Raw genomic sequence first — 26,705 nt, forward strand, 5'->3', positions numbered from 1 at the left:
TGCGGACAGGCTGCCTTTGAGGTGGTGAGCATCTCGTCTCTGGGGCATTCAAGGGGAAACACAGTTCCCATTGGTAAGAGATGCTTGTGGGCAGTCTAGCATTGGACAGGGAGCTGGGGCTTAGGCCAAAGACCCTCTGAGGACCTTTTAGTTCTCAGACTCGTGTGCTCATGAGGTTCAGACCCAGAAGGGGCCTCGGTGATTGTGGAGTGGGAGATCCCTGTGCTGCTTGGGCATGCGGCTAAGACCGTACCCGGCTCTCTGTGTCTGCAAATGGCCTTTCTGCTTCCCCACTGCCTGGGATTCCAGGAAGGACTTTAAGGAGCTGGAGTTTGCAACCTTTCCTGGCTCTTGGCTCAGGGGTTTCAAATATCTCCTGATGTGCATCGTGGACTACGAGGCTGGCTTGGCCCTGTGGGTGAGGGCATAGCCTGGCCTGGCTTGGATCTCACCCTCAGGGCAGCTCTCCCACTGCCCTCTCTGGTTGGGTTTGTTCTGGGCAATGCCCCATGTGAGGTCCTTATAAGCTGTGTACCCGGGTGCTCTCGCCTGGGTGAGCTCTCGTGGCCCTGTCCAAGCCTCCTCTTGGAGCTGCTTCTAACACTCTGTCCCTGTGCTACCCTGCGGAGCCTCGGCCCCACCTCCAGCTGGAAGGGGCCTTGAAGTCTCAGTCCTGGCCCCCCGGATCCCACATCTGTGCCAGGCCCTACCAAATCCCTAGTGCTCCTCAAGGGGCCTGGAGTGCAGCTGATGCTGTTGCATGTTTGCTGAGTGTGAATAGGCACAGGACACTGGGTGAGGAGTCACCCTGGCTTGGTCTCTGCAGGTCAAGGACGTGGTGGGCTATAACTCTTTGGGCCACTGCTTCTTCACGGAAGATGGGCCAGAGGAACGGAATACTTTTGACCACTGTCTTGGCCTCCTTGTCAAGTCTGGAACCCTCCTCCCCTCCGACCGTGACAGCAAGATGTGCAAGACGATCACGGAAGATTCCTACCCAGGGTATATCCCCAAGCCCCGGCAGGACTGCAAGTAAGTGCCTTCCTCCCCAGGGCATGCGCACCACCCAGCCCTGCACCCTAGGGACAGCCCTGTATGTGTACCACTCACCTGCCCACTGGGCCCCTGACGGCTGCACCTGGGCCTTCTGAGCAGCTTGGGCCTCCTAGCTCTTAAACACCTACTGCCCTCGGCCTCTGAGCTGGAGGCCATGGGGGCCATGGAGACCACGGAAGGCATGCTTCCCACTCCCCCCTTCTCCACTTGTCCATGGCCATCATTCCTATCCACAGAGCACCACTGTTTTTATCCTCAGGATTCCCTGATGTCACACGGTGCTCCTTTGAGAGTCTGTGGGCTGCCACCTGGGTGCCACAGCATGTCCCCATGGGGATAGAGACCGAGACAGAACTTCCTCTGTGAGAAGCATTCCCATGCTAGGTCTCTCCCTGAGTAATGGCCACTCTCTTGGGTGCCTGGGACTTATCTTTGCTTGACAGCCAGACTCAGACTCTACCTATCAACAACCCTTGCCTTACTGAGCCCCTTTTAAATTCTGAGCCTTCCAGGTGCCTAAATGCACCACACTCAAACAAGCAGATGGGTTTCCTAACAAATGAAGGATTTCTCAAGCCTCTGGTAAGAGGCTCGGGAGCCAGCAACCCGTTGCGTGACGCTGTGCATCTCTGCCCCTCCCTGCAGCGCAGTGTCTACCTTCTGGATGGCCAATCCCAACAACAACCTCATAAACTGTGCAGCAGCTGGGTCCGAGGTGAGAAGAAAGGTCCCTCTTCAGTAGAAAGTAAAGGCAGGAGCTGGGGGTGGGCCAGGAATGTGTGTGTCCCAAGCCCCATCTTGGCTCAGCTGGGACGAGGAGGTTAAAACCAGGCTGGGGCCACATGCACTGGGCTTTAGGGAATGGCTCTGTCCCTTCATCATATTGGTGATCAAAGCACTTTGCTGAAATGACTCATTATTAGATGGAAGCAAGTGTGGCTCAGAGCCCTGCCCTGCACACTGATGCTCTCAGCCAAAGTCGTTTAATTTTTGCATCAACCCTACGAGGCAGGTACTCGTTCCTTCCATCTGCTGGGTGAGGAAGTAGAGGCAGGGAGAGCGAATGTGCCCAGGGGCATGCATGGATTTAAACACAGCATTCTGTCTACACAGCCTTGCTCTTACCCACTTGTCCCTGCAGCTTAGCATCCCTGGGACCCTGAGCAGGTCAGGTGCTGTCTCTGGGCCTCAGCTTCCATTAGCTGCAAAACAGCAGGGAAACGCCAAGAACATCATAGACTCTGAAAGCCAGATGTTTGGAGCCCTTGGCTAATAGAGTAGGACTCTCTGGATGGCGGTCACAGTAAGGGTGGACCCCAAAAATATATCTGCCAGACCTTTTTACCATCTCTGGGACACGTGTCCGGGGATGGGTGTTGGGGGCCCATTTGGGAGTAGAGCGAGGTCCAGCCCCAGTTGGGCCATCCCATGGCCCCAGCAAGGAGTCTGCAGGGCTGATCTCTGTGGCTCTCCCCACTTCCCCCAACAGGAAACCGGGTTCTGGTTCATCTTCCACCACGTGCCGACGGGCCCCTCGGTGGGGCTGTACTCCCCGGGATATTCAGAGCACATTCCACTGGGGAAATTCTATAATAACCGAGCGCATTCCAACTACCGGGTAAGTCTTTCCAGACTATGCTTCCCCAGCCGGCCTCTTGGTCCTCCTTCCCGGGCCTGCAGATCATTAGAGCCAGGACAGCCTCCTGGTTACGGCCGGCAACCACTGCATTCCTAGCGCCAGTCTGGAAGAAAACAAAGCAGCCTTCCTCCTCAGCTACCAGCCATTCTTAGTGAGAATGTTCTGTGGCTGTTCCCGCCCGGGCACTGGCTCACATCTGGTCAGGGCCAGAGGGAGAAGTGAGGTGCACCTTCGCTCAGGCCGATGAAGGGTGACTCCTCCTGGGAGCTGGCATCTGAGTGTAATGTGTCAGGGCATGTGGTGGGCATAGACGTGGTGCTGACCGTGAAGGGTTAGCCTGGCTTGGAAGCTAGAGAAAATCAGGAGGTGGCTCTGAAGGAGGGTGGAGGTAGAGGGGAGCATCCTCCCTCCCATTCCCTGTGCTTTGTTCCTGGGAAATGGGCTGCTCCAAAAATGCAGAGCTGAGGGGCAGGCAGGAAGCAGAAGCTCCTCCGTCTGGTGCCACACTCGGCACTGGGAGGGGCTGGGACTGCCGGTGTGTCTCGGACGCTCTGCCAGGACTGCCACAAGGCCGGAGCCGTGGCATGTGGAGCGGGGGAGCCAGGCCAAGACCAGAAGTGCTGCCCGGGGGGCAGAAGGGACCTGGGGGGTATGGGTCAGCACACAAAGCCCAGGGTGTCAGGGCTAATCTGGTCCAGTTCCTAACGGTACAGATGAAGCTGAGATCCCTGGAGGGGAACAGGTACATCAGGATTTTGGAAAAAATCTCAACCCATGGGAGACTGTGAGGAAGAGAATCCTCTCCCATGGGCTGGAGCTTGCACCTGCAGTGGGGTGGGGGAGGACCCCTGGCAGCTACATGTCCTGGAGGCCAAGCAAGAAGGGTGTCTGAGGGCAGAGGCAAGGAGGCAGCGGTGTCCCCCGGATGGACCGGGGGTTTCTGAGGCTGTCGTGGGCTGTACCGGGGCGGCGCAGAGGCACGGGGGCAGGGGGCCAGCCCAGCAGTGGACAGGCTGTGTGGGCTGCTTGTTGGGACCTGCCCCTGGTGGGTGAGGGTCCTGGTCTGGGGCCAGCACCAAGCCTCCTGCCATCCTCTGAAATCAGTGTTCTTAACCTTCGAGGGAGGCCACAGCTGGAGGCTGGGGGGTGAATCCTGGCTTGAGAGCCAGCAGCTAGGGATCGAGCCCCTCCTCTGACGCTTTGGGATGCACTGGCCAGAGTGGACCCCGGTTACTGGAGAGAGGAGCCTGCTTACAGGTCTTTCTGGGAGGCAGAGGGTCCCCATGAGGCAGGAGACCGAAGGCGGCCTCATGGGGCAGCACCGTTTGTGGCCCTACCTCCTGCACGCCCAGAGCTGAGCACATAAAGAGGAATGTGCCAAGCAGGAATGTGAGCTTCTGTCTTCAAGTTGTGCCAGACCCCGGGCAGGGCTGTGGGAGGGTCCCAGACCCCTGCCCCAGGGTGGAGACCAGACTTAGTTCAGCAGTTCCTCTAAGCCACTGCAGACACATTTCCCAGGCACATATGCCCATCACCCTTGAGTCTGAGCTGGGCTTATCGCTGCCCAGAGCAGGGTAGGTTCTGGGCGTGGACCTAGCTGCATGGCCCCAAATGAGACATGTAACCCTCCGGATATCAGCTTCCTCGTGCACATCTCCAAGAGGAGGCCTTATTCCAGATCCACTCTGAGCCATGCAGAGCAATACAGTCTCCTCACCTCCCTCACTGCAGACCCCTTACCTCTGTTAATGCGTCCTGACAGCACAGTTGGTTTTACTGGACCGTGTAAGGGTATGCAGTGAGGCTGGGCGTGAGGAGGTGCCTGGGGCCTGCAAGTGGAAATGACCGTGTCCCTGACTGTACCCTCCCTGCAGGCTGGCATGATCATAGACAACGGAGTCAAGACTACTGAGGCCTCTGCCAAGGACAAGCGGCCCTTCCTCTCCATCATCTCTGCCAGGTGAGTCAGCCCTCAGGAATGCACAGACTCCCTGCTGACCTACTGACCCACCTCTGTTCTCTTCATTCACTCACTCATTCATTCATTCAGTCCATCAGTCATCAAATATCTACTGAGCACTTTCTACATCCTGGGGAGGGAGCCAGCTGCTAGGGTACCGTGGTGAAAATCTGAGCGGGGGAAAGTCTGAATTAGGTCTTAGGCTAGAGCAGCTGAAGGGAAATAGAAATCTCTAGAGGTTCCTGGATCCTTCCTCAAAGGCTAGCACAGAGCTGGCTGGAGGCCCAGGGCCACTTTTAGAAGGTGCTATCAAACCCTCGGGGTTGTTGGATAAACCAGCTCCCTTTAAAGAGGCCAGTTGCTTGGCCAGCATCGTGGCAAGCAGCCCTGGTGCCATGATGATGCCGACGGAGGACGCTGCTGGTCTGGATGCCCCTGAGGGCCACACTCAGTGCTCTGTTTTGTAACCAGAGAGCTGGAGCCCAGAACAGGCATGAGGTTGAGGGTCTCCAGCTCCATGGGGAGCTGGGCAGCTCACTGTCCTTCCCATCCCTCTGCTGTGGGCCTCACTGCCCAGACTTCCCTCTGTGCCATGACCTGCCTCGGCCCGGGTGAGGTCTCCCCAGGGGTGTGATGAACAAGAGCAGTGACACGTCCTAGCCTGGGTGTGTGGGGCCCTGGAGAGAGAGACCTTTGCTTCCGTGATGAGCTCAGAAAGTTTGCTTCGGAGCCCAGGCTACGTGAGCTGGGGGCTGCTTCCTCAGGGTCTTCCAGGCACTGTGCCCACAGAGGGATGCTCACCACCCGGAGGGGGATCAGTTCGGGAGGCCCTGACACTGCCACCTGTGCCCTCCCCGCCGTGTGTTCCAGATACAGCCCTCACCAGGACGCCGACCCGCTGAAGCCCCGGGAGCCGGCCATCATCAGACATTTCACCGCCTACAAGAACCAGGACCACGGGGCCTGGCTGCGTGGCGGGGACGTGTGGCTGGACAGCTGCCGGTGAGGAGAGAGCTGTGGGGTGTCGGCACAAGGAGGGGGTGAAGCCTCCCCGACGCAGGGGAGAGGAGAGCAGGACAGAGGGGAAGCAGACACATGGACTTGGTCCCCGCCAGGCGGAGGCACAGGATGGCAGCTGGCAGTGACCCCTCAAGCCCCCTAGAAACAGCATATGCAGGTGTGTGGGTCATCGGGTAGTCCCTGGTGAGGCTTGCTCAGGCCTCAGAGCCTGTCAGTGAAAGGAAGGAAGGAGGAAGAAGCCAGCACGTCCTGGGCACCTGCTGTGTGCTGAATCCTTGGTTGCCTTGGTTACTGTGCTTCTCGAAGATTCAAATTATCACCTCTGTTTTGGAGATGATAAACTGAGGCTGAGTTTGGTGACCTTCCCAGAAGGTCATACAACTAGTAAGTGGTTGAACTGGGGTTTGAAAGTGCAACTTGTCGGACCCCAAAGCGTCATTGTGACAGTAGGTCCTGCCCTTCCCGGCACCTACCTGACAGCTGGGAAACTTGGAGTCTGTCCCTTTCCTGGGGCTGAAATGGGAGCTGGCATGGCTAAGGGGCAGGGGACTTGCATCCACATGGCCCACCTTGACCTGGTGCTGGCCCCAAGAGGCCCTCCACGTCCCCTGCCACCCCCTCCACTCCCCAATCCCACCTCTCACTAGCCCTGGAGTCACAAATTGGAACTGGCTGCAGAAGGAAGCTCACGGAGCCCAGCGTGCATGCTGCTGATGCAGTGTGGTGCCAAACGCTCAGAGCCATCTAGGCACCAGGCCCGGTGTGGGAAGGGACCTCGCCGTACAGAGCAGGAGAGCACGCAGCTCCCTCAGCAAACCCCATGCTAGGCAAAGCTTCCTTCCCCACGCAGTGTCCACAGGGTGATGCCGGGGATGGGGCAGGGCCTTCCCTCCTTGATGTCCCTGAGTATGAAATGAGAGCAGGCTCTGACTGTCCTCTCGTCCCCAGGTTTGCTGACAATGGCATCGGCCTGACCCTGGCCAGGTAAGGACAGCTGTCATTGCACTGGGCCTTCTGTGGGAAGCCGGCTCAGGACATCTCATGCCAGACATCTTCTCCCTATAGTGGTGGGACCTTCCCGTACGATGATGGCTCCAAGCAGGAGATAAAGAACAGCCTATTTGTTGGCGAGAGTGGCAACGTGGGGACGGAGATGATGGACAACAGGATCTGGGGCCCCGGCGGCCTGGACCACAGTGGGCGGACCCTCCCCATAGGCCAGTAGGTTTGCAACCGTGGCAGTTTCCTTGTTCTGTGGCCTCAGCTGAGTGGCAGCAGTGGAATTTCCTCCTCAGACAGTGCACCTGCTTGGAGCATTGCCCCATTTCTGAGGATGGTGGACAGATAGACTCAGGCCAAAGGGGACTAACCAGGAAGGTGACAACACCCAATACCGTGTCACATGCAGACGAGGAACTTGAGTCAAGAGAAGGCATCATACTCAGGGGAGCAGCACGGGAGTGTTGTCACACATTCTCAGGGCCCCCAGGCACATACAAGACCAAACGCATTCCCCGTGGGCCCTAGGGGTTCGAAGGAGTCTAGCGCAGAAGGAATTTCCTGACAGCCGGGCTTGTTCATCAGTAGAACCGTAGGGCTGTCCTGAGGGGCCATGGGCTCCCTCTTTTTTAAAAAAAAAAAAAATATTTTATTTATTTATGAGAGACACACAGAGAGAAGCAGAGACACAGGCAGAGGGAGAAGCAGGCTCCATGCAAAGCCTGATGTGGGACTCAATCCTGGGACCCCAAGATCATGCCCTGAGTCAATGGCAGATGCTCAACCGCTGAGCCACCCAGGCGTCCCATGGGCTGTGGGCTCTCTGCTGCAGGCAGAGTTCAAGCAGAGAGGGGGGAGGACAACCAGGTGGTTGGAGGGGCGGGGAGCTGGGGGAGTGACCAGCTCACAGAGCAAAGGGACAAGGTCAGTTTGTCGGAGAGCCTCGGGTGGGTCAGGGCAAGGTAGGTCTCCCCCATCTGATGGTGATTCAGCTCAGACATGAATCCAAGCCAGACAGTGAGGCCTGAGGCAGCCAGCAGTGCCGGGGGCCCTGCTCTCTGGGTGCTAAGGGCCCCTCTTGCTCCCTAAGCTGCTTCCCTTTCTCCAGGGAAACATAATCCCTGCCTCTATGGGCAGGCCCGGGCCTGAGGCATCCTCCGCAGTGGATGTGGGCCTGGCCAGGGTTTTGCAGACAGAATCATGGCCTCCTTTGGCACAAGCTGTCAGGAAGCCCTTGTTTCTATCTGGCCTAAGTGATGTACCTCTCCCTTTGGATCATTTTTATGAGCAACTCTGCATCTGCATATTTGGGGTTGCTTTGCTGAGGGCTACCAGCCTCCCAGGGCCAGGAAGTTCTGATGACTTCCAGGGGGGAGTTTGTTTATGGAGGCCTGACCATACTGCCAAACCAGACAGGTTCCTCGCACTGCATTTGTGAGCAGAGACTGTGCCCTCCTGGTCACGAGCTATTCATCCAAACTCTCGGAAGGAGAGTAATACACCCTTTACATACACAGTTCGTAAGAATGGGCTGTCCCCAGAATGTCTGAAATGGAACAATACACAGAGGCACCTCCCCGCGAGTGCTGGGTTCAGGGCGCTGATGCCAATAGACTCCATACGCAGATGGAGAAATGCAGGAAGTCCTTGGTGTCTACAGAAGGCAAAGGACAAGAATGGCGTGACCAGGGCTTTCCTTGGGGAACCGTGTCTGGGCAGGGGAGCCCAAGGTGGAAGACAGGGGACGCAGAGTGTGGCCTCTCCCCAGGGACAGATCCTTTCCTGTGATTGTTCCCCTCTTTCTACCTTTCTTCTTATGCCCGCTGTGGAAGGAGGGGGCCCAGCCCAGAGGCAGAGGTACTAACTGGGCTTGGAGAATGAACAAGCCTAGATTTGGGGCCACTGGGAAGCCCAGCCAGCCCCTTCTAGGCCCTGCTCAGGTGTCCCAGGCAGATGAGGGGCATCTCTGAGCCCCTGTCCTCTGCTGGGCCAAGTGACCCAATCTCCGGTCCCTTCTACCTCCACCTCCAAGCGTGCTGCCTCCTCTCCATCCTTTTCTTGAGTCCTATAGCCCAGCACCTTCCTGGGGTTCTTTGGCAGCCCATACCTTTGCCCTTCCAGTCGGGCCTGCCTCTCTGCTGGGGATGCTTGGAAGGTTACATGCAGTTCTCTTCCCACATCATTATCACCTTCCATTCTGTCCTGCTTGCCTCTCTCCAGACCCCAGAGACTTGCAGTCAAAAGGCTTACTCACAGGAAACTCATCTGGGTTTTAATCTGATTACACTGTTACAGCCACTGAGACTAAGGCGATAATGACTAATGGCTCCCATCTCCCAAAGGACATAATACTAGCATTCTGCAGCAATGTTTATGGCATTTACCCAATGACTTCACAGGATGGAAAAAAATGGGGCAAATGTTTCAATAGAAGACAATCCCCAAAACCCCAACTAGCAACAAAAAAGATATCCGTCCTTCCATTTCTCCATCTATCCATCCATCCATCCATCCCTGCATCCATCCTTCCATCCTTCCGTTCATCCATCCATCCATCCATCCATCCATCCATCCTTGCATTCATCCTTCCATCCCTTCCATCCATCCCTCCATCCATCCTCCCATTCTTTCATCCATCCATCTTTCTTTCTGTCCATCCATCCATCCACTCATCCATCCATCCTTCCATCTATCCTTCCATCCCATCCATCCATCCATCCATCCATCCATCCATCCATCCATCCAATAAGTCATCTAGCAAACATTTACAGCTATTTACAATATCTTTAAATGCTTTCTCAGCAAACTAATGAAAGGATCAGTAATGCCCTGCAGTGAGGAGCTCCTAGAGGTGAGGATCAAGAATGGTTCACCCAGAGAGTCTGTTTCCATCCCCCATGGAGGGTGAAAACCACTTTAGTGGCACATCTGACCTCTGACTCTTGTGACTCCATAGGAATTTTCCAATCCGAGGAATTCAGTTCTACGATGGCCCCATCAACATCCAAAACTGCACTTTTCGCAAGTTTGCAGCCCTGGAGGGCCGGCACACCAGTGCCCTGGCCTTCCGGCTGAACAACGCTTGGCAGAGCTGCCCCCACAACAACGTGACCAACATTGTCTTTGAGGACGTCCCGGTGAGTGGGGCGCTGGGGCAGGCTCCCGGCCAGTCCAGACTTTGGCCGGTGATTCACAAGTCCCCCAGGGCTGGAGTTTGAGCCGTTGCCACTACCACAGGGAGTGAACAACTTCCTCCAAACAGGCTGGGCCATGTCCCAGCCTGTCTGCATCCAGACTGGAAAAGTACAAGTGTAGGTCGCCGCACAGGTCAGGTCTAGCTGCGTCAGTGCCCACTCGCCCTCACGCTGCCCTTCCACCCCCTAGAGCCTCGGCAGGAGCTCCTGCCAGACTCAAGGCCCGAGGTTGCTCCTTCCAGGGCCTTGGCTTTGACCTACTGAGTCTCACGATAGGGCCCCTTGAGTGGGTACAGTTAATCTAAAATCCTAAAGTTTCCTCTGCTACAGAGCCTCTGCCTCATGTCTCCCTGAGAGCACCATGAACGGGGTCCTCCCTGCCACAGACAGGTACCAGCAAGGAGCTGGTGGTGAGGAGGGCAAGGCATAGGGCTGCCCCGTGAGGCTTGATGGGACTAGATGGCCTGGGCCATTCTCTGGGCGCTAGGATCTCCCAGAACTTTCCTCCTCCTCCTGGTCCTCTTCTGGTCCTGCTCTTGGCCTCTCTGCCCAGCGCTGTTTCTTTGTTTCTTTACCCAGGCTGCTGAGGTCTGAGAGAGGCCACAGAGACCTCCATGGCTCGTGCTGAAACATTGTCTTCCTAGAACAGCACACACACATGCTCACCCTCTCTTACACATGTGCGCGTGCACCCCTGCGTCCCTTCCTCTCAGGCTCTGAGCCCGCACGTCAGAGCACTCTCTGGAGTCACCCACAGCAGCCAGGCCTCCTATAAGCAGAGGCCAGATGGACGTGTTGGGTCCAGAGTGGAGGCCGGTGAACACATGGCCGTCTGTCTGGCTCCCTCTGTGAGGTCAGCCGCAAGGTCTCCTGCAGCGCCAGAGAGCGCCTTTGCTCTGGCCAGCATGTAATGTCAGTGGAAACCGGAAACTTCTCTCTGGCCTGATGACGGCCGCCGTTTCCCTTCACCTCTGGCCCAGCCTCATTCACTTTCCTGGGCTCTGTTTAGATTACTTCCAGAGTGTTCTTCGGAGAACCAGGGCCCTGGTTCAACCAGCTGGACATGGACGGGGATAAGACATCGGTGTTTCATGATGTCGACGGCTCTGTGTCCGAGTACCCGGGGTCCTATCTCACCAAGGACGACAACTGGCTGGTCCGGCACCCCGACTGCATCCACGTCCCCGACTGGAGGGGGGCCATCTGCAGCGGACGCTACGCACAGGTGGGGAAGCCAAGGCAGCCCTGCTGCCCCAGTCCCTGACTCCTGAGATGAGCAGGAGCGTGTGCCCAAGTGCCCACTGTAGGCCTAGCCCTGAGTCAGGCAGAGAGTAAAGTTTCTTTCTTCTCCTATATTTCTTTTTCCTCCTCACCCAGTAGAATTTTCAAAAAACTCAAAGTGAAAGCACTGTAGGCAGAAAGCAGAATGCCTAGAAAGGGGGCACTCTGAGGTCCAAGCCTTGGATTCAAGTCAGGCTCTGGTGCTTCAAGTCAGCGTGAGGATGTGGGCAGATGTGAACCTGGCTCCCTGGGCAACTCCGGGAGACCCAGTGTCCTCATCTGTGAAATCAGGACAATAGTTGAATCTGCTTAATGAGCTGTGGATGTGGGTTCATATATGGATATGAAGGGCTCCCCCAGCCACATCCACCAGAAATGAAGTGCAAACCATATATGTGGCCTTAGATCTTCTAGAAGCCATGTCAAAAAGGAGAAAGAAATGGGGAATTAACCTTAATAATACTTAATGTATTTAAACAGGATACTCAAAATAACTATCATCTCAACATGTAATCAACATATAAAAGCCATGAGCAAGGCACTTTCCATCTTTATCTTTGTCTTCCTGTTCTAAGTCTTCAAAACCCACAACCTGTTTTGGGCTTAGAACCCAGTCCATTCGGATGTAAATTTTCAGCAAAATGAAAGTGAGCCCTACCAAAATGACAAAGTCGAGTGTAGTGGGAGACTTATACACTGGTTGTGATTTGAAATTTAAATTAACTAAAATAAAATTTTAAATACAGGTCCTCAGCCACACTGGTCACATGTCTAGGGCTCAGTGGCCATGTGTGGCCAGTGGCTATTGTATGGAACAGCATCTGGAACATGGTAGAACCAAAAGTATGAGTTAGCTATTATGAGGTTACCATTGGTTACTATGTGGTTGAATGGTGAATAAATAAGAAGGGACACAACCAAGGGAATAAAGGTGTTCAGGTAGAGGGAGCACGGGGAGCCCTGGTGGGCCTGGAGGGGGCAGGACACATGAGTGAAGTTGACCTCAGGACCACCACGGGGCTGGCATGTGGGCATCAGGAATGGGGTGGTGGGGGTTGAGACAGGAGCTAGCAGGAGGTCTGGTGTCATGGAGAGATGGGAGGAGAAGGCAGTGCCAGAGAGGGGAAGGGGCCTGGAGCCAGGTGGGCACACAGAGTCCAAAGTGCTGGAGAGACTGGTGCAGGTGGAGCAGTAGGAGGGACAGGTGCAGGTGGAGCAGGAGAGATAGGTGCAGGTGGAACAGTAGGAGGGACAGGTGCAGGTGGAGCAGAAGGAAAGACAGGTGCAGGTGGAGGAGGGACAGGTGCAGGTGGAGAAAGAGGAGAGACAGGTGCAGGTGGAGCAGGAGGAGAGACAGGTGCAGGTGGAGGAGGGACAGGTGCAGGTGGAGCAGGAGAGACAAATGTAGGTGGAGCAGAAGAGACAGGTGCAGGTGGAGCAGGAGGAGAGACAGGTGTGGGTGGAGCAGGAGAGACAGGTGCAGGGGGAGCAGGAGGGCTGCTGGGGAGACAGGGCTGTGCTCAGGGCAGGAAGTCCAGGCGTTTTCATGATGGAAGGTGAGGTCAGATAGTGGGCCCGAGGAGTTGGGTGGCCCACTCAGAGAGGCAAGGGGTGAGAAGAGCGGCCAGAAGGGGGGGGGGCTGCTGACAAGGAGATCAGGCCATGAAAACCCAGTGGAGACTAAGCCCCCACCTCTCAGGCTGGGGGCTTTAACAGCCCTGCTGAGAGCCCTGGGGACAGGTAGGGTGAGCCCATGGAAGGATCCAGAGTGGCTCCTCCAGTGCCTGCATGCTCAGGGCGAGGAATGTGATACAGGATGCTGGGGGGAACGCCGAGTGACCGGGGAGGTGGGCTCAGAGTTTACTGATAGGACCGTGCCCCGAGGAATTAGAAGGTGACTAATCCCTCGGACCCACTGTCCACACGCAGGCCCACCTCCTGGCCCCGACCTGGAGCCTTGACCTGGCTCTTCCCTCCCACCCCGTCTTTTCCACGCACTGCTTGTCTTGTCGAAAAGCTCTGATGGTTAGCGCTTGCCCAGTTACCAGAACGGGCTCCTGCTTCATCGGTAACCCAGTCTCCCCCTCCCGTTACAGCTCACCACGGGTCCATATGTTCCCTCCATCCTGTGGTTCTCCAGACAGCCCCGCACTCTGCTGAAGCTTCTCTTTCCGTTTTGTAGGCAGCGTAGCCTCTCCCTCCACGTACACACGGTCACACTGGCATGCTGGCCGCCACCGCGGAAGTGTCGCCTTGAGAATACAGGACACCGTGTCTTACCCCGAGGCTGGCCCAAAGCAGCTGGATTCTTGGGTCCCTGGGACCCAAGAGCTGATGGTCTTGCTTTCAAAGTGTGTTCTCTGAAATGAGATGCCACCCATTTGTGCAGGGCCTGGTGACATGAGGACTGGCCGCAGGGCTGTCTCTCAGACACAGGCAGGAAGGCCACTGATGAGGGGAGCAGCATTCACAACTTCTCCCCCTGCCCTTTCCTCATTCCACATCTCCTCCTGTCCCCGGTGGTTCTGGCTTTGCCATGTGACTATGAAGCAGACCCCTCCCCTGTTTCCACTGGTCTGTCCTGCACGGGACCTTTTTCTCAGGACACAGAAAAAGTATTAGCCAGATTGCAGTATGGCCTGGGCTGCACTCACCACCCGAAAGACAGGCCCCCTTATTTGGCCATTCGTTCATGCAACCTTAAAAGGGCTCTAGGAGAAAGCTCCTTTGAGAGTGGGGCCTCTAGTCAGATGTTAACCAGACGCCCTTGGAATAATTCCGTCTAATGGTCCTGTGGTGTGTTTCCATTTTGGGTTCTACAAGATATACATTCAGGCCTACAAGACCAATAACCTACGGATGAAGATCATCAAGAATGACTTCCCCAGTCGTCCTCTCTACCTGGAGGGGGCCCTGACCCGGAGCACCCACTACCAGCAGTACCAGCCGGTTGTCACTCTGCAGAAGGGCTATACCATCCACTGGGACCAGACGGCCCCTGCCGAGCTCACCATCTGGCTCATTAACTTCAACAAGTGAGTGGGTGCCCGACTGGAAGCGTGTGACCCGGGGACAGCCATGCTCCTGGAGCTCACGGCCGCAGTAATCATGTGTCACCGCGAAGTCCCAGGACCCCAGGCCAGACAGTGTCACCTTCCCCTGAGCCCCCACAAAAGGACACCCCTAGAGGAGCTGATAGCCGCCCCTAGTTAGGGAGCAGAGACCTGGGCTGACCCCTTGCTCTGGGCACGGCTGACTTCAGGCACAACATCTGACTCCAACGGGGGCCCCTGTTTAGGAGCTGGGGCTAGTGTCACCCCTGTGCAACCAGGTGAGGTGACATGACAACATTTCACTCAGGGTCTGGCCTCACAAGGCCTCATTGTATAGCAAGAGGTATCTGGCAACTGTTGGGACCATTTTACAGAAGGAAATGAGCCTCTGGGACCGACTGAGTCACTGAACTGAGGGCATCTCCACGAACCTCGTAGATGCTCATGTGCTTTCTGTGAACGTGCCACAGTCTCCCTGTGAGACGGACTGTATCCGATATGGAAGACGACACCCACAGAGATGAATAGGCCCTGTGACCGGGCCCGGCCAGGAGGGCTGAGCCCTACTCTCCAGATCCCGGGCCCTGTCACAACAACCCGGTGGGAGAGTGTGTCTTTCTGCTCCGGTGGGGCACCCAGTGCAGGCCCAGGAGGTGCCTGGCCACCGTCCCAGTGAGCCTGTCCCTGCCCCGCACACTTTGCACCTCCATGGTTACAACAGCAGGTGTTTCCCTGGTGCAGGAATGGAGGTGCCATCTGGGGGAGGTTTCCTCAGTCTTTCTCCGAGGCACGCCCTGGGCGCTCTGAGGCCCAGGTGCCCTTGCTTGTAACCTGACCCTACTTCTGACCTTAGGGACGACTGGATCCGAGTGGGGCTCTGCTACCCCCAAGGCACCACCTTTTCCATCCTCTCGGACGTTCACAATCGTCTGCTGAAGCAGACATCCAAGACAGGAACCTTCACCCAGACCTTACAGATGGACAAGGTGGAACAGAGCTTTCCGGGCAGGAGCCATTACTACTGGGATGAGAACTCAGGGTGAGGAGCCCCCCACGTGGCTGCAGGGAAGCAGCTCAGCCCTGCTTTGCCTTGGGACCCTTCCAGTAGGGCCTGAGCCCCCACCTAGTAACTGGCCGTTGGCATAAATGCTTTCCCAGGGGCTCCGATTCAAAGGCCGACTGCGCCATCCACCCATGACATTTTCTAAGCTGCCAAGCTTGGGGATAAAGTAAACATTCCATTAAACATGCTCGGGGGTTGTAGGGAATAGGCCTGTTTCAGGAAAGAAGTGAAAGCAGTGAATCCTAGAACGGAGACAACATAGTGCACTACCTCTGATCCTCACCAGCTGATGGATCCGACACCAGATGGTGGTGTCGCTGGTCTAGAGGGAGAAGAAGGGAAAGAGGGGTCAGTGGCAGGCTGCCTGGGGGCCGCAGCACAGTCTGGGCAAAACTGGTGTTGAACCCAGGCCTGCCTGTGCCCAAAGCCCTCACCTTTCTGCTAAACCAGGTTCTGCTCAGTGGAGCGATCACAGGGATGGAGCGTCTGGCTGTGGAGATAAAGGAGCTATGTGGTCCCCTCCCCTAGAGACAGTCAGTGTAACAGCTCAGGAATGCCCACACATCTCTGAAGTGACGAGGCCGTCCAGAGCCAGACCCTGGAGAGTCAGGGGAAAGTCGCTTGGCGGCCTTTTTCCCGTTCTTCCCCCCCCCCCCAAAATTAGTTATTTATTTGAGAGAGAGCGAGAGTGAGAGCAGGGGCAGAGGGAGAGGGAGAGAGAACCTCCAGCAAACTCCATGCTGAGTGCAGGGCCCAGCATGGGGCTCCATCTCACGACCCCCAGATCATGACCTGAGCTGAAACCAAAAGTCAGATGCTCAACCAACTGAGCCACCCAGGCGTCCCAGACATTTTTCCATTCTTGTCTTAAAATCAATGATAAGGACATACCTCGCAGGTGCACCCCCCCCCGCCCCGCCTGAGACACATTTTTATCAGTTTGATTAGAGAGAAATTAGAATTTGAAAGTCAGAGGCATAAGGACTATGCTGGGACTGGGGGTCTGTAGACAGCACCCCTCTTCGCACACAAATTCTAAGCCACTTATGAGGCAGACATGGCCACAGGTGAAGAGGGAATGGAGTCTGATGATGAAGGAGCCGCTGCAGCACAGAGCTCCTGATGATGTCCCCAGAGTGACTGCGAGTGACTGCGGATGCCCAGCAGACCTCCCAAGCCCTGGGACACAGGGTGCGGAGGAGCAGACCGGGGTGCCTGCCCTCCGTCCCTACAGTCAGTGCCTGGTGGTGATGATGCTGTTCACATTTACACTCAGGGGCCTTAAGCTGCGTTACAGGACGCTTGTTTCCTGTGTAGAAGCCCCAACCATTGGGCTTCCCTGGTTCTTGGGGCCCCTCTGCACATCCAATGTATGTGTGGGGGGTGGAGTGGGGTGAGGTCATGGTATCGTGGCTCACTGGGCAGTGTGGACACAGCTGAGGGTCAGTGCCCAGGGACAGCCCGCATCAGATGTGCTAACATTGCAGACATGGGAATCAGCCTGAAGGCTCTCTTCAGAACTGCATGGTGAGAAGCCCCAAGTTGGTGGCTTGGCTAGCTCATCATCTGAGCCCTGCACCCCCTGGGCAGTGTATAGTCCTTTTCCATAAGCGACAATAAATTATGGTCCAGAAAGAGCATGGCATGGAAGCCTGGTGGTGAGTTCCTGACCAGGGGCAGTGTCACCGTCCTGTGTGATCCGGGGCGAGTCACTTGGCTTCTCTGAGCCATGGTTTCCCTATCTGGGACATATGGATGGTAACAGTGCCTACTGCTCAGGATTGTTTGACGATTAAATGAGATAATATGTGAATTTACAGCCAATGTGTAGCATGGTGCAGAGCATGTGCTCACGGAAGGATCCCTGGTAGTGTGATTAGCTTTTATCCCAGTGCCTTTATTTTTTTATTTTTATTTTTAAAGATTTATTTATTTATTTATGATAGACAGAGAGAGAGAGAGAGAGAGAGAGAGAGAGGCAGAGACACAGGTGGGGGAGAAGCAGGCTCCATGCCAGGAGCCTGACGTGGGACTCGATCCCAGGACTCCAGGATCACACCCTGGGCCAAAGGCAGGCGCCAAACCACTGAGCCACCCAGGGATCCCCTATCCCAGTGCCTTTATTTCTCTGCTGCACACGACCCTGTGATAGGGCGTGTGGGTCTAACGGCCATTGTGCTCGGGATGCGGGATGCGCCCCTGGGGAAGGAGGAGGAAGAGGAGGGCTCCGAATGCCAAGCCAATCTGCTGCGCTCCCTGCATGCAGGCTGCTGTTCCTGAAGCTGAAAGCACAGAACGAGAGGGAGAGGTTTGCCTTCTGCTCCGTGAAAGGCTGCGAGAGAATCAGGATTAAGGCTCTGATCCCACAGAACTCGGGCGTCAGCGACTGCACGGCCACCGCCTACCCCAGGTTCGCGGAGAGGGCTGTCGTGGATGTGCCCATGCCCAAGAAGCTCCGTGGTGCGCAGCTGGTGAGTGGCCGGGGAGGGGGGACTTCATCTGTAACTGGGCTCAGACCCAGCTAGGGTCCTCTCTGGGCATGTTCTCGGCCCTCCAACTGGTACCAAGAGATGAGGGGGCAGCGCCCTTCGAGCCGTGTTCTTGGCTCCCCAAATCCAACGACCGTACCCGGCTTTATTTGTTTTCCAGAAGACAAAGGACCACTTCTTGGAGGTGAAGATAGAAAGTTCCAGTCAGCGCTTCTTTCACCTCATGAGTGACCTCGCATACATTGAAGTGAGCAACTCTGGCCCCTGCGGAGTTACTGGGGGGCTGACTTCAAGGTGGCCTTAGTCTCCTAGAGCTGTTGTCATAGTGACCACAGACCAGGTGGCTCCAAACAACAGAAATGTCTTCTCTCATCATTCTGAAGGACACAAATCCAACATCGGGGAGTTAGACGCTCCCGGGGGAGCGTCTGCCCAGAGCCTCTGTGGCCTCTGCTGGCCGTCCACAGTCCCTGATGCCCCTGGCTTGTGGACATGCTTTCTCCCAGGGTGTGGGAGTCCCCACCCCCTCCTTTGTCTTACAGGGACACCTATCATTGGGTTTAGGGCCCGCTCTCAATCCCAGATGACCTCATCTCCAGGTCTTTACCTTAATTACATCTGCAAAGACCCAATGTCCACATGAGATCACTTTCACAGTCTCTAAGCGATTGGACATCATTCAGGCCACTCCGAGGGCTACGGAGAATTGATCTAAGAGGGTTTTACGCTTGGAACAGCTGCGAAGGCACGCTCTCCTCGGGGCCACATGGGAACCACCAAACAGGAGACCCCACCTCACAGCTGTGCTGCTCTTGGCCTGCAGGTGGATGGGAACAAGTACCCCAGCTCAGAAGACGGCATCCAGGTGGTGGTGATAGATGGCAGCCAAGGCCACGTGCTGAGCTACACCAGCTTCCGGAACACCATTCTGCAGGGCATCCCGTGGCAGCTGTTCCAGCATGTGGCAGCCATCCCTGACAAGTGAGTCTGTGCCCCCACTTCCGGCACTGGCCAGTGGCACGACAGGCCCCCAGCGAGGCCCCCTCCCCGTCCCTGTCCAGCATAGGGAAGCTGAGGGAGTCTCCATGGGGACCTGCTGTGCTGAATGTAGGTCAGGCCGAGGCGGCCAGTCTGCCCCTTACAAGTAGGAAGCCTGCCCTGGCCCTCTTCCTAGGCCATGACATACTTTCCCACATGATCTCACCCCTCCCACGCTCTCAATTCCATCCAAACGCTGGTGGCTTTTGAGTACCTCCAGCCCAGACCTCTCCCCAGTGCCGGACGTCCCTGTCCGACTGCTCCCTGGACACGGCCATCTGGATGTCTCCTGTAGGACGGAATCTTAACCTCCCGGGCCAGCCCCTCCTCCTGCTGGCTCTGGTTTGGTTCATCAGCGCCATCCCCGCTGACAGCTACTGGAGTCTGGGTGTCCTGCTTGACACCCCCTTCATTTCTCCCCTTTTTGTCCTGGTCACCAGACCTGCCCGCCCGCCCTCCTTCCCGCCTTTCTGCGGTTGCCCCGCCAGCCCCTCCTGCACCGGCATCACTGGCTCAGCCTCCTACCAGGCCGGCCCCTCCGCCTCCCCAATCAGATGCCGCCTCCCTGCCAGCCGCTGGCTTGGATTCTGACCTGTGACCTCCTTCTGAAGGAGTGACCTCCTTCACCCTCTCCTAGAAATCCTTGGGAACCCCAGCCCCTTCCCGGTCTGACACACATGCACGTCTCTGGTGAGGTCTCTTCCAACGCAACCAGAGAGCTCTGTCTCTACTAAAGCACTAGCTTTAGGACTGGGGACGCGGCTACCCCCAGATCCAGGGCATGTGCTTCTTGATGTGGGAGCCGCATCTAACTCAGATTTGCATTTCTGACTTCTTTGCATTTCTAACTGGGTGTAGACTTCACCCAAGAGCCAGGACCTGGCACCGTAGGATGTCTGAGTAAATTGCTTATGTGGCTCCTGCCATGTCATAGGTGCTTAGGGAACATTTACGGGTGACAACAAATGTGCTTCACTGACGCTAGGTGTGCGATGGGCAGGACATGCACGGGACACCGTCAGAGTCCAGAGAGCCGGGGTTCTGCTGACACACACTTAGTGTCTACATCATTCCCCCACCAGAAGCTTCTTTAGCGTTGCACATTCACATGTGGATTCGTGCAGAAAGATCAGATTTACTGATTTGGGGAAAACACATTTTTTATCTTCAGATCTGTAGTGTTCATGCCTTTTTTGGTCTGCAAGAAGAGGATTTCTTCTTGAAATGAAACAGGTTGCAGAAGCCCAGAACAAGAAGGGAAAACTCAGAGCCACTCTGTGTGGGACAGGGGCAGAGGCATGGGGACCACCCCCCAGCAACAAGGGCTTCTCTTGGCCCAGGCAGCAGCCCTATGTGCCTCGGCAGGAGAAACCCTCACCAAAAACCTGCTGTTAGCTAGCACAGGGTCAGCAACTGGGTATCCGCAGACCCCTCTCTGACCACCTGTAAAGGAGCAAGGAACAGGGCAGGGCAGGTCCTATCCCATTGTCACCCAGGCCTGCCCTCCTCTTCCATCCTATCCATCGGTCGCCACTGGTCCTGGGGTCCCAAGAATATCAAGGATGGCTTGTCAGAGTGGCCACCTCCCTGCTGATAGGTGCAGGGGCCGGGACAGTCCCACACCAGGCAGACAGGGACACCTACAGAGTGTAAGCTTCTGGTGCCATCAGGATGCTGGGACACATAAGGAAGGCTGTCTCTGTGTCCCACTCCTGTGAGCTGACCCAGACCCCTGTCTGGAGGGCATGACCTTTGTTTGGGGTCACCCCAGTAGGAAAGACTTGAGCCTTTGCTCTGAGCTGGAACAATGACAAAACAGCCCCTAGGAACCCAAATCCAGTGCTGAGGATGTGTTTGTAAGACTCCGTCTTCCTAATGGGCTTTACCCCACCACCCCATGGGCCTCCTCCCCAGCCTCCCCGAGAGCTTAAATAGCCCCAGCTCCCTTCCCAGCTGTCGTAAGAGCTAACAAGCCCATTGCATTTGAGGAGTGTTGTGCTCCCAATGGGACACAAATGGAGATGACAGTGGGTTCCAGAATCCTGTCCGGTTTTTCCATGTCTGGACTGTGGTCTGTGGTTATGGGATTCCTTTAAGATGTGAACTGGAAGCCCCAGGGCTTCTACTCCTGGGGGGGAGGTTCTTGCTTCCTCCTGTCTGGCCCGGCATGCTGAGTCGGCTGCCACGAGCCTGTGTTCCCAACACTGGCCTGAACACGACCGAGGCAGGGGAGAAGAGCCGCCTCGCTCCAGAGCTGGGCTTTTGTGAGTCAGGACTGCCAGGCTGGGCGCAGCCCTTGCCCTGGGCCTCTGCCCCCCACCCTCGAGCATGGTTTCCCTTGGGCATGTCCTCTCCGACACTCACTAAACTTTCCCCAATCTCACCATCTGCAAACCGAGTGGTTGTGCTGTCTGGCCTGAGGAGAGGAAAGGAACATGATTGCAAAGGTCAACCCTCCCTGGAGCACATGGTGACCTCACGTTGTGGCCTTCTCTCCTGCCATGTTTCTATCCAGTCCTAACCAAACGGGCTGAGGACTTTCATGTGAATAAATGCAACCTGAAGTCCCTCCTCCGTGTGCCCAGCCCTGCAGAGCACACCTACTCGGTCCTCTCTGGGGACTGACATGGATGGGCAGTGAGCCAGCTGAGCATTGGCAGGAGAGGCCATGGGCACCGGCTGTGGCAGGAGGCGGGGAGGGGTGTTCAGGATGCTGGTCAGCGTGGGAAAGAGCCGGGCAGCTGGGTGCAGGGCATAAGCTGCCCTTGCCTGAATGCCTGGTGGGGTGGGGCCTGTGGACAATGCCAACTGTCCTTCCTCTGGTGTCGCCTCTAACGTCCCCTCCTCTGGCTCAGCTCCATAGTACTGATGGTGTCTAAGGGAAGATACACCTCTCGGGGCCCATGGACCAGAGTGCTGGAGAACCTCGGTGCTGAGAAGAGCCTCAGGTTGAAAGGTAAGTGGTCTAGAGCGGGGTGGGGCTACACTGAACTGTCTACACTAATGGTGGGCCCAGATGCCTGGTGTGGGGGTTGCTGCTACCCCTTGGTTTCCACCAAACCTCCAAATCCACAGCACAAGTGTATTGGTCTTCTGGGATGCACGGGCCTGATGCCACCTGCTTGCTAGGCCTACACGGCAGCTTCCTCTCTAGAGGTGGCCACAGGCACTGCAAGAAATGTGCTAGAGCTGTTCACCTGTCTGCTCAGCAAGTGGCCGCCCCCCCTGTTTTATTAACAAAAGTATCTGCAGAGAAGTGGCTTGGCCTGACCAGGTCCCGCTGCTCTGCCTGGCAGGGCCCTGCCTCGTCCTCCATGTCCCAGTGGATGCCCAGCATCTGCGTGGTGCACTACAGTCTGCAAGGCTCCCATTTCCCTCTGTACCTGGGAGAAAATAAAAGCCTGAAGAATCTATGTGGCTTGTCCAAGGTCACCCGGCACTTTGGCGACAAAGCCCAGTGCCAACTCCACAGGGAAGAAGTCAGCCAGCCCAGAAATGTTGCTGTCACTGCAGGCTGTATTGGGGGAGCATCCCTGGGGAGGCCGGGAGGAGTGTGAGCAAGTCCGAAGACACGAATGCCCACCATGGTCCACGCGTGTGCAGTGTGCAGCCTGGCCCCATGCTGAGCACGTTCTAATTCATGAGGGGCCAGGGCACTCGGTGGTCTTATTTCCATTTCAGATGGAATTGGACACTTAAGTAACTTGCCCAAGATTAGAATTTGGATCCGAATTTTTCGAGTCCAAAGCCAGCCAGGGGTCTTGGCGGCCATGCCATCCTGACTATGAGAAACATCTAAAGCTAGGAGCCCATCACAGGGGGCATTACCTCCAGGCAACTCTTGGAGAAAATTCAGGAGCCAGGAAGGCCCTTCAGACGAGCCAAATAAGAACCCCAGGAGAAGGAAGTGTCTTCTCCAGGTCTGGTGCCGTTCCTCGGGCCTGGTGCGGTGCGAGGGAATATACACCTCCTGGGGCCCATGGAGGCCAGGGTCCTGGAGTCACTGGGGGCCTCTGTCTTTTCAATTAAGACCCTATTGCCAAAAGCTAACTTAGGTCTCAAATGACCTAAGTCGAATGGTGCTCTCCCGGTGGTGAGACCCATGTGTGACCTGCCAGGCTGGGCTGTTCCCACGTGTGGACACAGAGCCCCATGCCCCAGAGACGGTTAAGCTCTGAATGCGAGATAGAGACCACTGCGTGGGGCTGAGGGTCCAGGCGTCCGATGGGGCGGCACCATTTGCTCTGTGCCCCTGGATGATGTCCTCCTAAGGGCGCAGCATGTCGGAGCTGGGGAGAGGTCTTGTAGAGCAGCACCATCCTGTGGAGGACAGATGGGGACCCTGAACAGATGGAGACCCAGAGAGGGGCAGGAGAGCTGGGCTCCAAGGTGGCTGGCACTCCCAGGAGGTGTCCCGTGTAAAGCAGCGCGGCCACTGGTGCTGCTGGCCTGAGGCTCAGGTGACACCCCGTGTGCTCCTTGCAAACGACGTCAGGTGCCATCAGTATCGGGCACAGAGCTCTCCCAGGGGGGCCACTGTCACCGTCTCCCTGGTGATGGAGGCAGGGGGATGGGATGGGGTGTAGCCATTCTCTCGGGACTTCTGTTCACGAGACCCATCACTTCTTTCCAGAGAGAATGGCATTCGTGGGCTTCAAAGGGAGCTTCCGGCCCACCTGGGTGACTCTGGACACCGAGGACTACAAGGCCAAAATCTTCCAGGTGGTGCCCATCCCCGTGGTGAGGAAGAAGCAACTGTGAGGAGGCCTGCCACCCGGTGCCACCCCACAGTGGGCTGCCGGTGGGCTCCGGCAGCAGCCTGGGAAAGACATCAGAGACCCCTGGTGCTGCCTGCCCCCGCCCCCACTTGAGTATCTACCTGCAGCCCCCGGGGGCGGAGCTGCCTATGCTGGAAACCTCTTTCCTACAGCCTTTGGGTGCTTCTCGCCTATCTGTGCCTCTTCCATGGGGGATGTGGGGGACATACGAGGAGACCTGAGCTGTGCTGGCAACAGGGTCTGCTCTGGCAGGAGCCCCGATCCGGCCTTTTGCAGATCCTTGTGCTCCCCAGCACATACCTGAGGGTGGTGGATACAGAAAAAGAGAGATGTCTTCAGGAAATCTTTGCTCCTGTAAGCGAGCACCGATGTTCATGGGGTTTGGAGCTGGTGGGTGGACAGAGCTTGCCAAGGCAGGACGGGCTCCCTTTGGGGAACAGGTGAGCCCTGCCTCTGGAGGGGTTCCACCTTTCAAGGAGACTTCAGGTCCCGGATCGGGGGTAGGACTAGGTGACTTCTAGAGACTCTATCCGTTGTGAGATTCCAGAAATCTATGGCTTTTCGTACGGCACATGGAACCTAGCAGTAGATGGGGAGGTTCTTTCTGGCCAGGCCTCTGACGCCAGGTGCCCCAGGGCAGGCGGGGCGCAGGTGGGAAGCAAGGCCTGGCGTCAGGGGCCTGCAGGCTGCCGGGACGGGCGGTCAGGTGTACACGCTCTCCGATGCCAGGTAGAGAATGTGAAGGGGGGAAGACGAAGACAGAGCCGGTCCCCTGGAGGGAAGGATCCTGAAAGCTTGGGTGGGTCCTGAAGCTCCACGCAGGAGGAGGAACAGTCCTGCAGGGGTGAAGGGCAGGGCATCTTGGTGGGCAGGGTAGTTCAGCGGGCAGCCCTTCCTGCCCCCATCTGCCGAAGCCCGAGACTGCAAGGTCACCCTCTGCCTGCTGCTTCCTGGCCTGCTCATCACGGCCGGCCGTGTGTGCGGGGGACGGGAGGGCAGGGCCCACAGCACCCAGCACTCCAGTCCCCAGCCAGGAGGGGGTGGAGCCAAGTGGAGAGAAGTGAGCTCCTAATTGGGGCCTCCTGTGTTCCTCCTCCAGAGACCCGGGAACAGGCTCAGCCCTCAGGGAGCATGGGGTTTCGGGGTTAGAAAGAACCTGAATGATGACCTAGTCCCAAATCCTCATATCATGGATGGGGCCCGTGAGACCCTGACCTGGGGAAGAACCACAGGGCCAGGCCAGCAGCCGCACACCCAGCACCTGCTGCCACCCCACATCGCCTCAGCAACGGGCCCCAGAGTGTCCAGCAATCTCCAGGGGACAGGCTTCCTGGAAGGGAAACCCTGATAATAGATACAACTGGCTTATAACTGTTTCTCTCCTGGCCTTCTGTGCACACGGGCGCCCTCCTGCTCAAACACCTGCTGTCCCACGAGGGCGCAGCAGCCTTGGCCCTTCCACTGGAGCTGGCCCAGGGGACAGCGTGGGGCTGGCCGCCTTGCTGCCAGTGACCCTGTGCAGCTGCTGGGGTGGGAGCGGGGGGCAGGGGTGGCCCTCCAGCTATGCTTCCACTCCGCCTCTGCTTCACCCACCCTGCAGGGAGCTCACAGAGCTCGGGGGAGGAAGAAAGCTCCAGCTCTCAGTGGAGGTCCCCGGGTCACCTGGGGGCACAATGAGCTGTGTTTTCCCCTCTCCTGCACCAACCACAAACTCTTTCTTCAAAGAGTTTGGCTCCCTGTGCCCAGCTGCGCCCATGACACTTGGGCAAGAGGTCCCCTCCACAGGGTGAGCCAACACTTCACGGGTCTCCCAGCGGCTAGGAGGTGGGGGTGGGGGGCGCAGCAGCTGCCCAGGCCCTCTCGTGGGCAGACCTCTCGCGGGCAGCTGCGTGGCCACACTGAGGGGAGCCGAGCTGACCTCATGTTCTCGCCTGCGGTTCTGTTGGGCTTTCAGACTCTGTCAATGCAAAGGGTCTCACACTGTGAACCACTTAGGATGTGATCACTTCGGGTGGCCAGGAATGTGGACTGTCTTTGGTTCAGTTAATTTAAAAAATGATCTATCTGAAAATCCTCAGAGTTGTACATGTGTCTAACGGCACAGGATCTGCATGTTCACTTTCTCTCCGCCACCCTGGCCGGTGGCCACCAGTGTTCTTGGTGGCGCAGATTGTCTTGTTGCTTGGAAAATTGTTCCTATGGTTCTTTCTGTCCATCAGTGTTAACATGAGTTAGGGTAAACGACACTTCTCCAGGGTCAACGACACTCCTATGAAATGCTTGTCTCTTTCCTGTTGCCGAAATAGCGGGTCCTTTTTCGGAAAATTTGATGTATAGTGTGTTTTGTATGTAAACGTTTCTCATAGGTGCCACCATGAGCAAAGATGTATTTTCTATTTATTTATTATATATGCACTTGGAGAAGTCATTGTCAGAGAAATGAAGAATTGTCCTAAGTGTCGCGTGTGGGGAGTGTACCCAGAGCCTCCTGCGGGCAGCAGAGGACACTGACTCTGGTTTGGAAAATCTTGCTGTACCATAGTAAACATACAAAGGATCTCATTCTCCTGCCTGCCTGTTTTATTTTCCTTTAACGCGGCCCTCATTTTAAGCAAGGTATGTGAGGAAGACAGGATTGATGGAATCCGCCTGAGTGCCTCTCTCACTTCCAAGAATTATTATATGCCAAAGCCCTACCTTGCCCTGCCCCACAGGGGTGCTCATAAGAGCTGGGGCAGCTGGTCCCCAGCAAGAAGATGTCATTCATTCACGTGACTGGCCATGCCGTGCCCAGGATGTGCCCTGTCCTGCACGCTCCCCAGCCGCCAGCAACCCGTCAGGGCAGCACCATCCCCCCCGGGGAAGCCAGGAGGAGCCAACAGGGTCTTGGGTAGAAGCAGGACTATCTCTTCCTTTCAGAGGCCAAACACGATGTCTGAGGCCAGCATGGAGGTGGAGAGATAGGTCCGAACCAAGTTGCCAGACAGGATGGTGCAGACCCAGCCTCAAGCGGGCCCCTCAGCTGTGCTGGGAGGAGTTCACGGGGTGTGGGAGGAGGAGGTGAGATGTAGAGCCTGGAATGGGGTGACCAGGGAGTGTTCTAGAGCAGCGCCACCCGGTAGGCAGCCGCGAGCC

The 26,705-nt window shown here is 56.6% G+C and overlaps 1 protein-coding gene across 3 annotated transcripts in view; it reads left to right on the forward strand.

The window, feature by feature from the left end:
• CEMIP (cell migration inducing hyaluronidase 1) overlaps positions 1 to 26,132 on the forward strand; it is a 139,181-nt gene extending 113,049 nt beyond the window's left edge. For all 3 annotated transcript variants that reach the window (XM_055326858.1, XM_055326859.1, XM_055326860.1), the window contains exons 15-30: positions 827 to 1,032; positions 1,702 to 1,771; positions 2,546 to 2,674; positions 4,570 to 4,655; positions 5,526 to 5,657; positions 6,624 to 6,659; positions 6,741 to 6,896; positions 9,631 to 9,811; positions 10,878 to 11,093; positions 13,973 to 14,184; positions 15,056 to 15,241; positions 17,532 to 17,736; positions 17,915 to 18,001; positions 18,578 to 18,735; positions 21,648 to 21,748; positions 23,426 to 26,132. In XM_055326858.1, coding sequence (XP_055182833.1) covers positions 827 to 1,032; positions 1,702 to 1,771; positions 2,546 to 2,674; positions 4,570 to 4,655; positions 5,526 to 5,657; positions 6,624 to 6,659; positions 6,741 to 6,896; positions 9,631 to 9,811; positions 10,878 to 11,093; positions 13,973 to 14,184; positions 15,056 to 15,241; positions 17,532 to 17,736; positions 17,915 to 18,001; positions 18,578 to 18,735; positions 21,648 to 21,748; positions 23,426 to 23,553 — 2,289 coding nt within the window. In that variant the 3' untranslated portion in view covers positions 23,554 to 26,132. The remainder of the gene's footprint in view (positions 1 to 826; positions 1,033 to 1,701; positions 1,772 to 2,545; positions 2,675 to 4,569; positions 4,656 to 5,525; positions 5,658 to 6,623; positions 6,660 to 6,740; positions 6,897 to 9,630; positions 9,812 to 10,877; positions 11,094 to 13,972; positions 14,185 to 15,055; positions 15,242 to 17,531; positions 17,737 to 17,914; positions 18,002 to 18,577; positions 18,736 to 21,647; positions 21,749 to 23,425) is intronic.
• The last annotated feature ends 573 nt before the right edge of the window (positions 26,133 to 26,705 follow it).

The sequence above is a fragment of the Nyctereutes procyonoides genome, unplaced genomic scaffold, assembly GCF_905146905.1.
Source record: "Nyctereutes procyonoides isolate TBG_1078 unplaced genomic scaffold, NYPRO_anot_genome, whole genome shotgun sequence".
Classification (NCBI taxonomy): domain Eukaryota; kingdom Metazoa; phylum Chordata; class Mammalia; order Carnivora; family Canidae; genus Nyctereutes; species Nyctereutes procyonoides.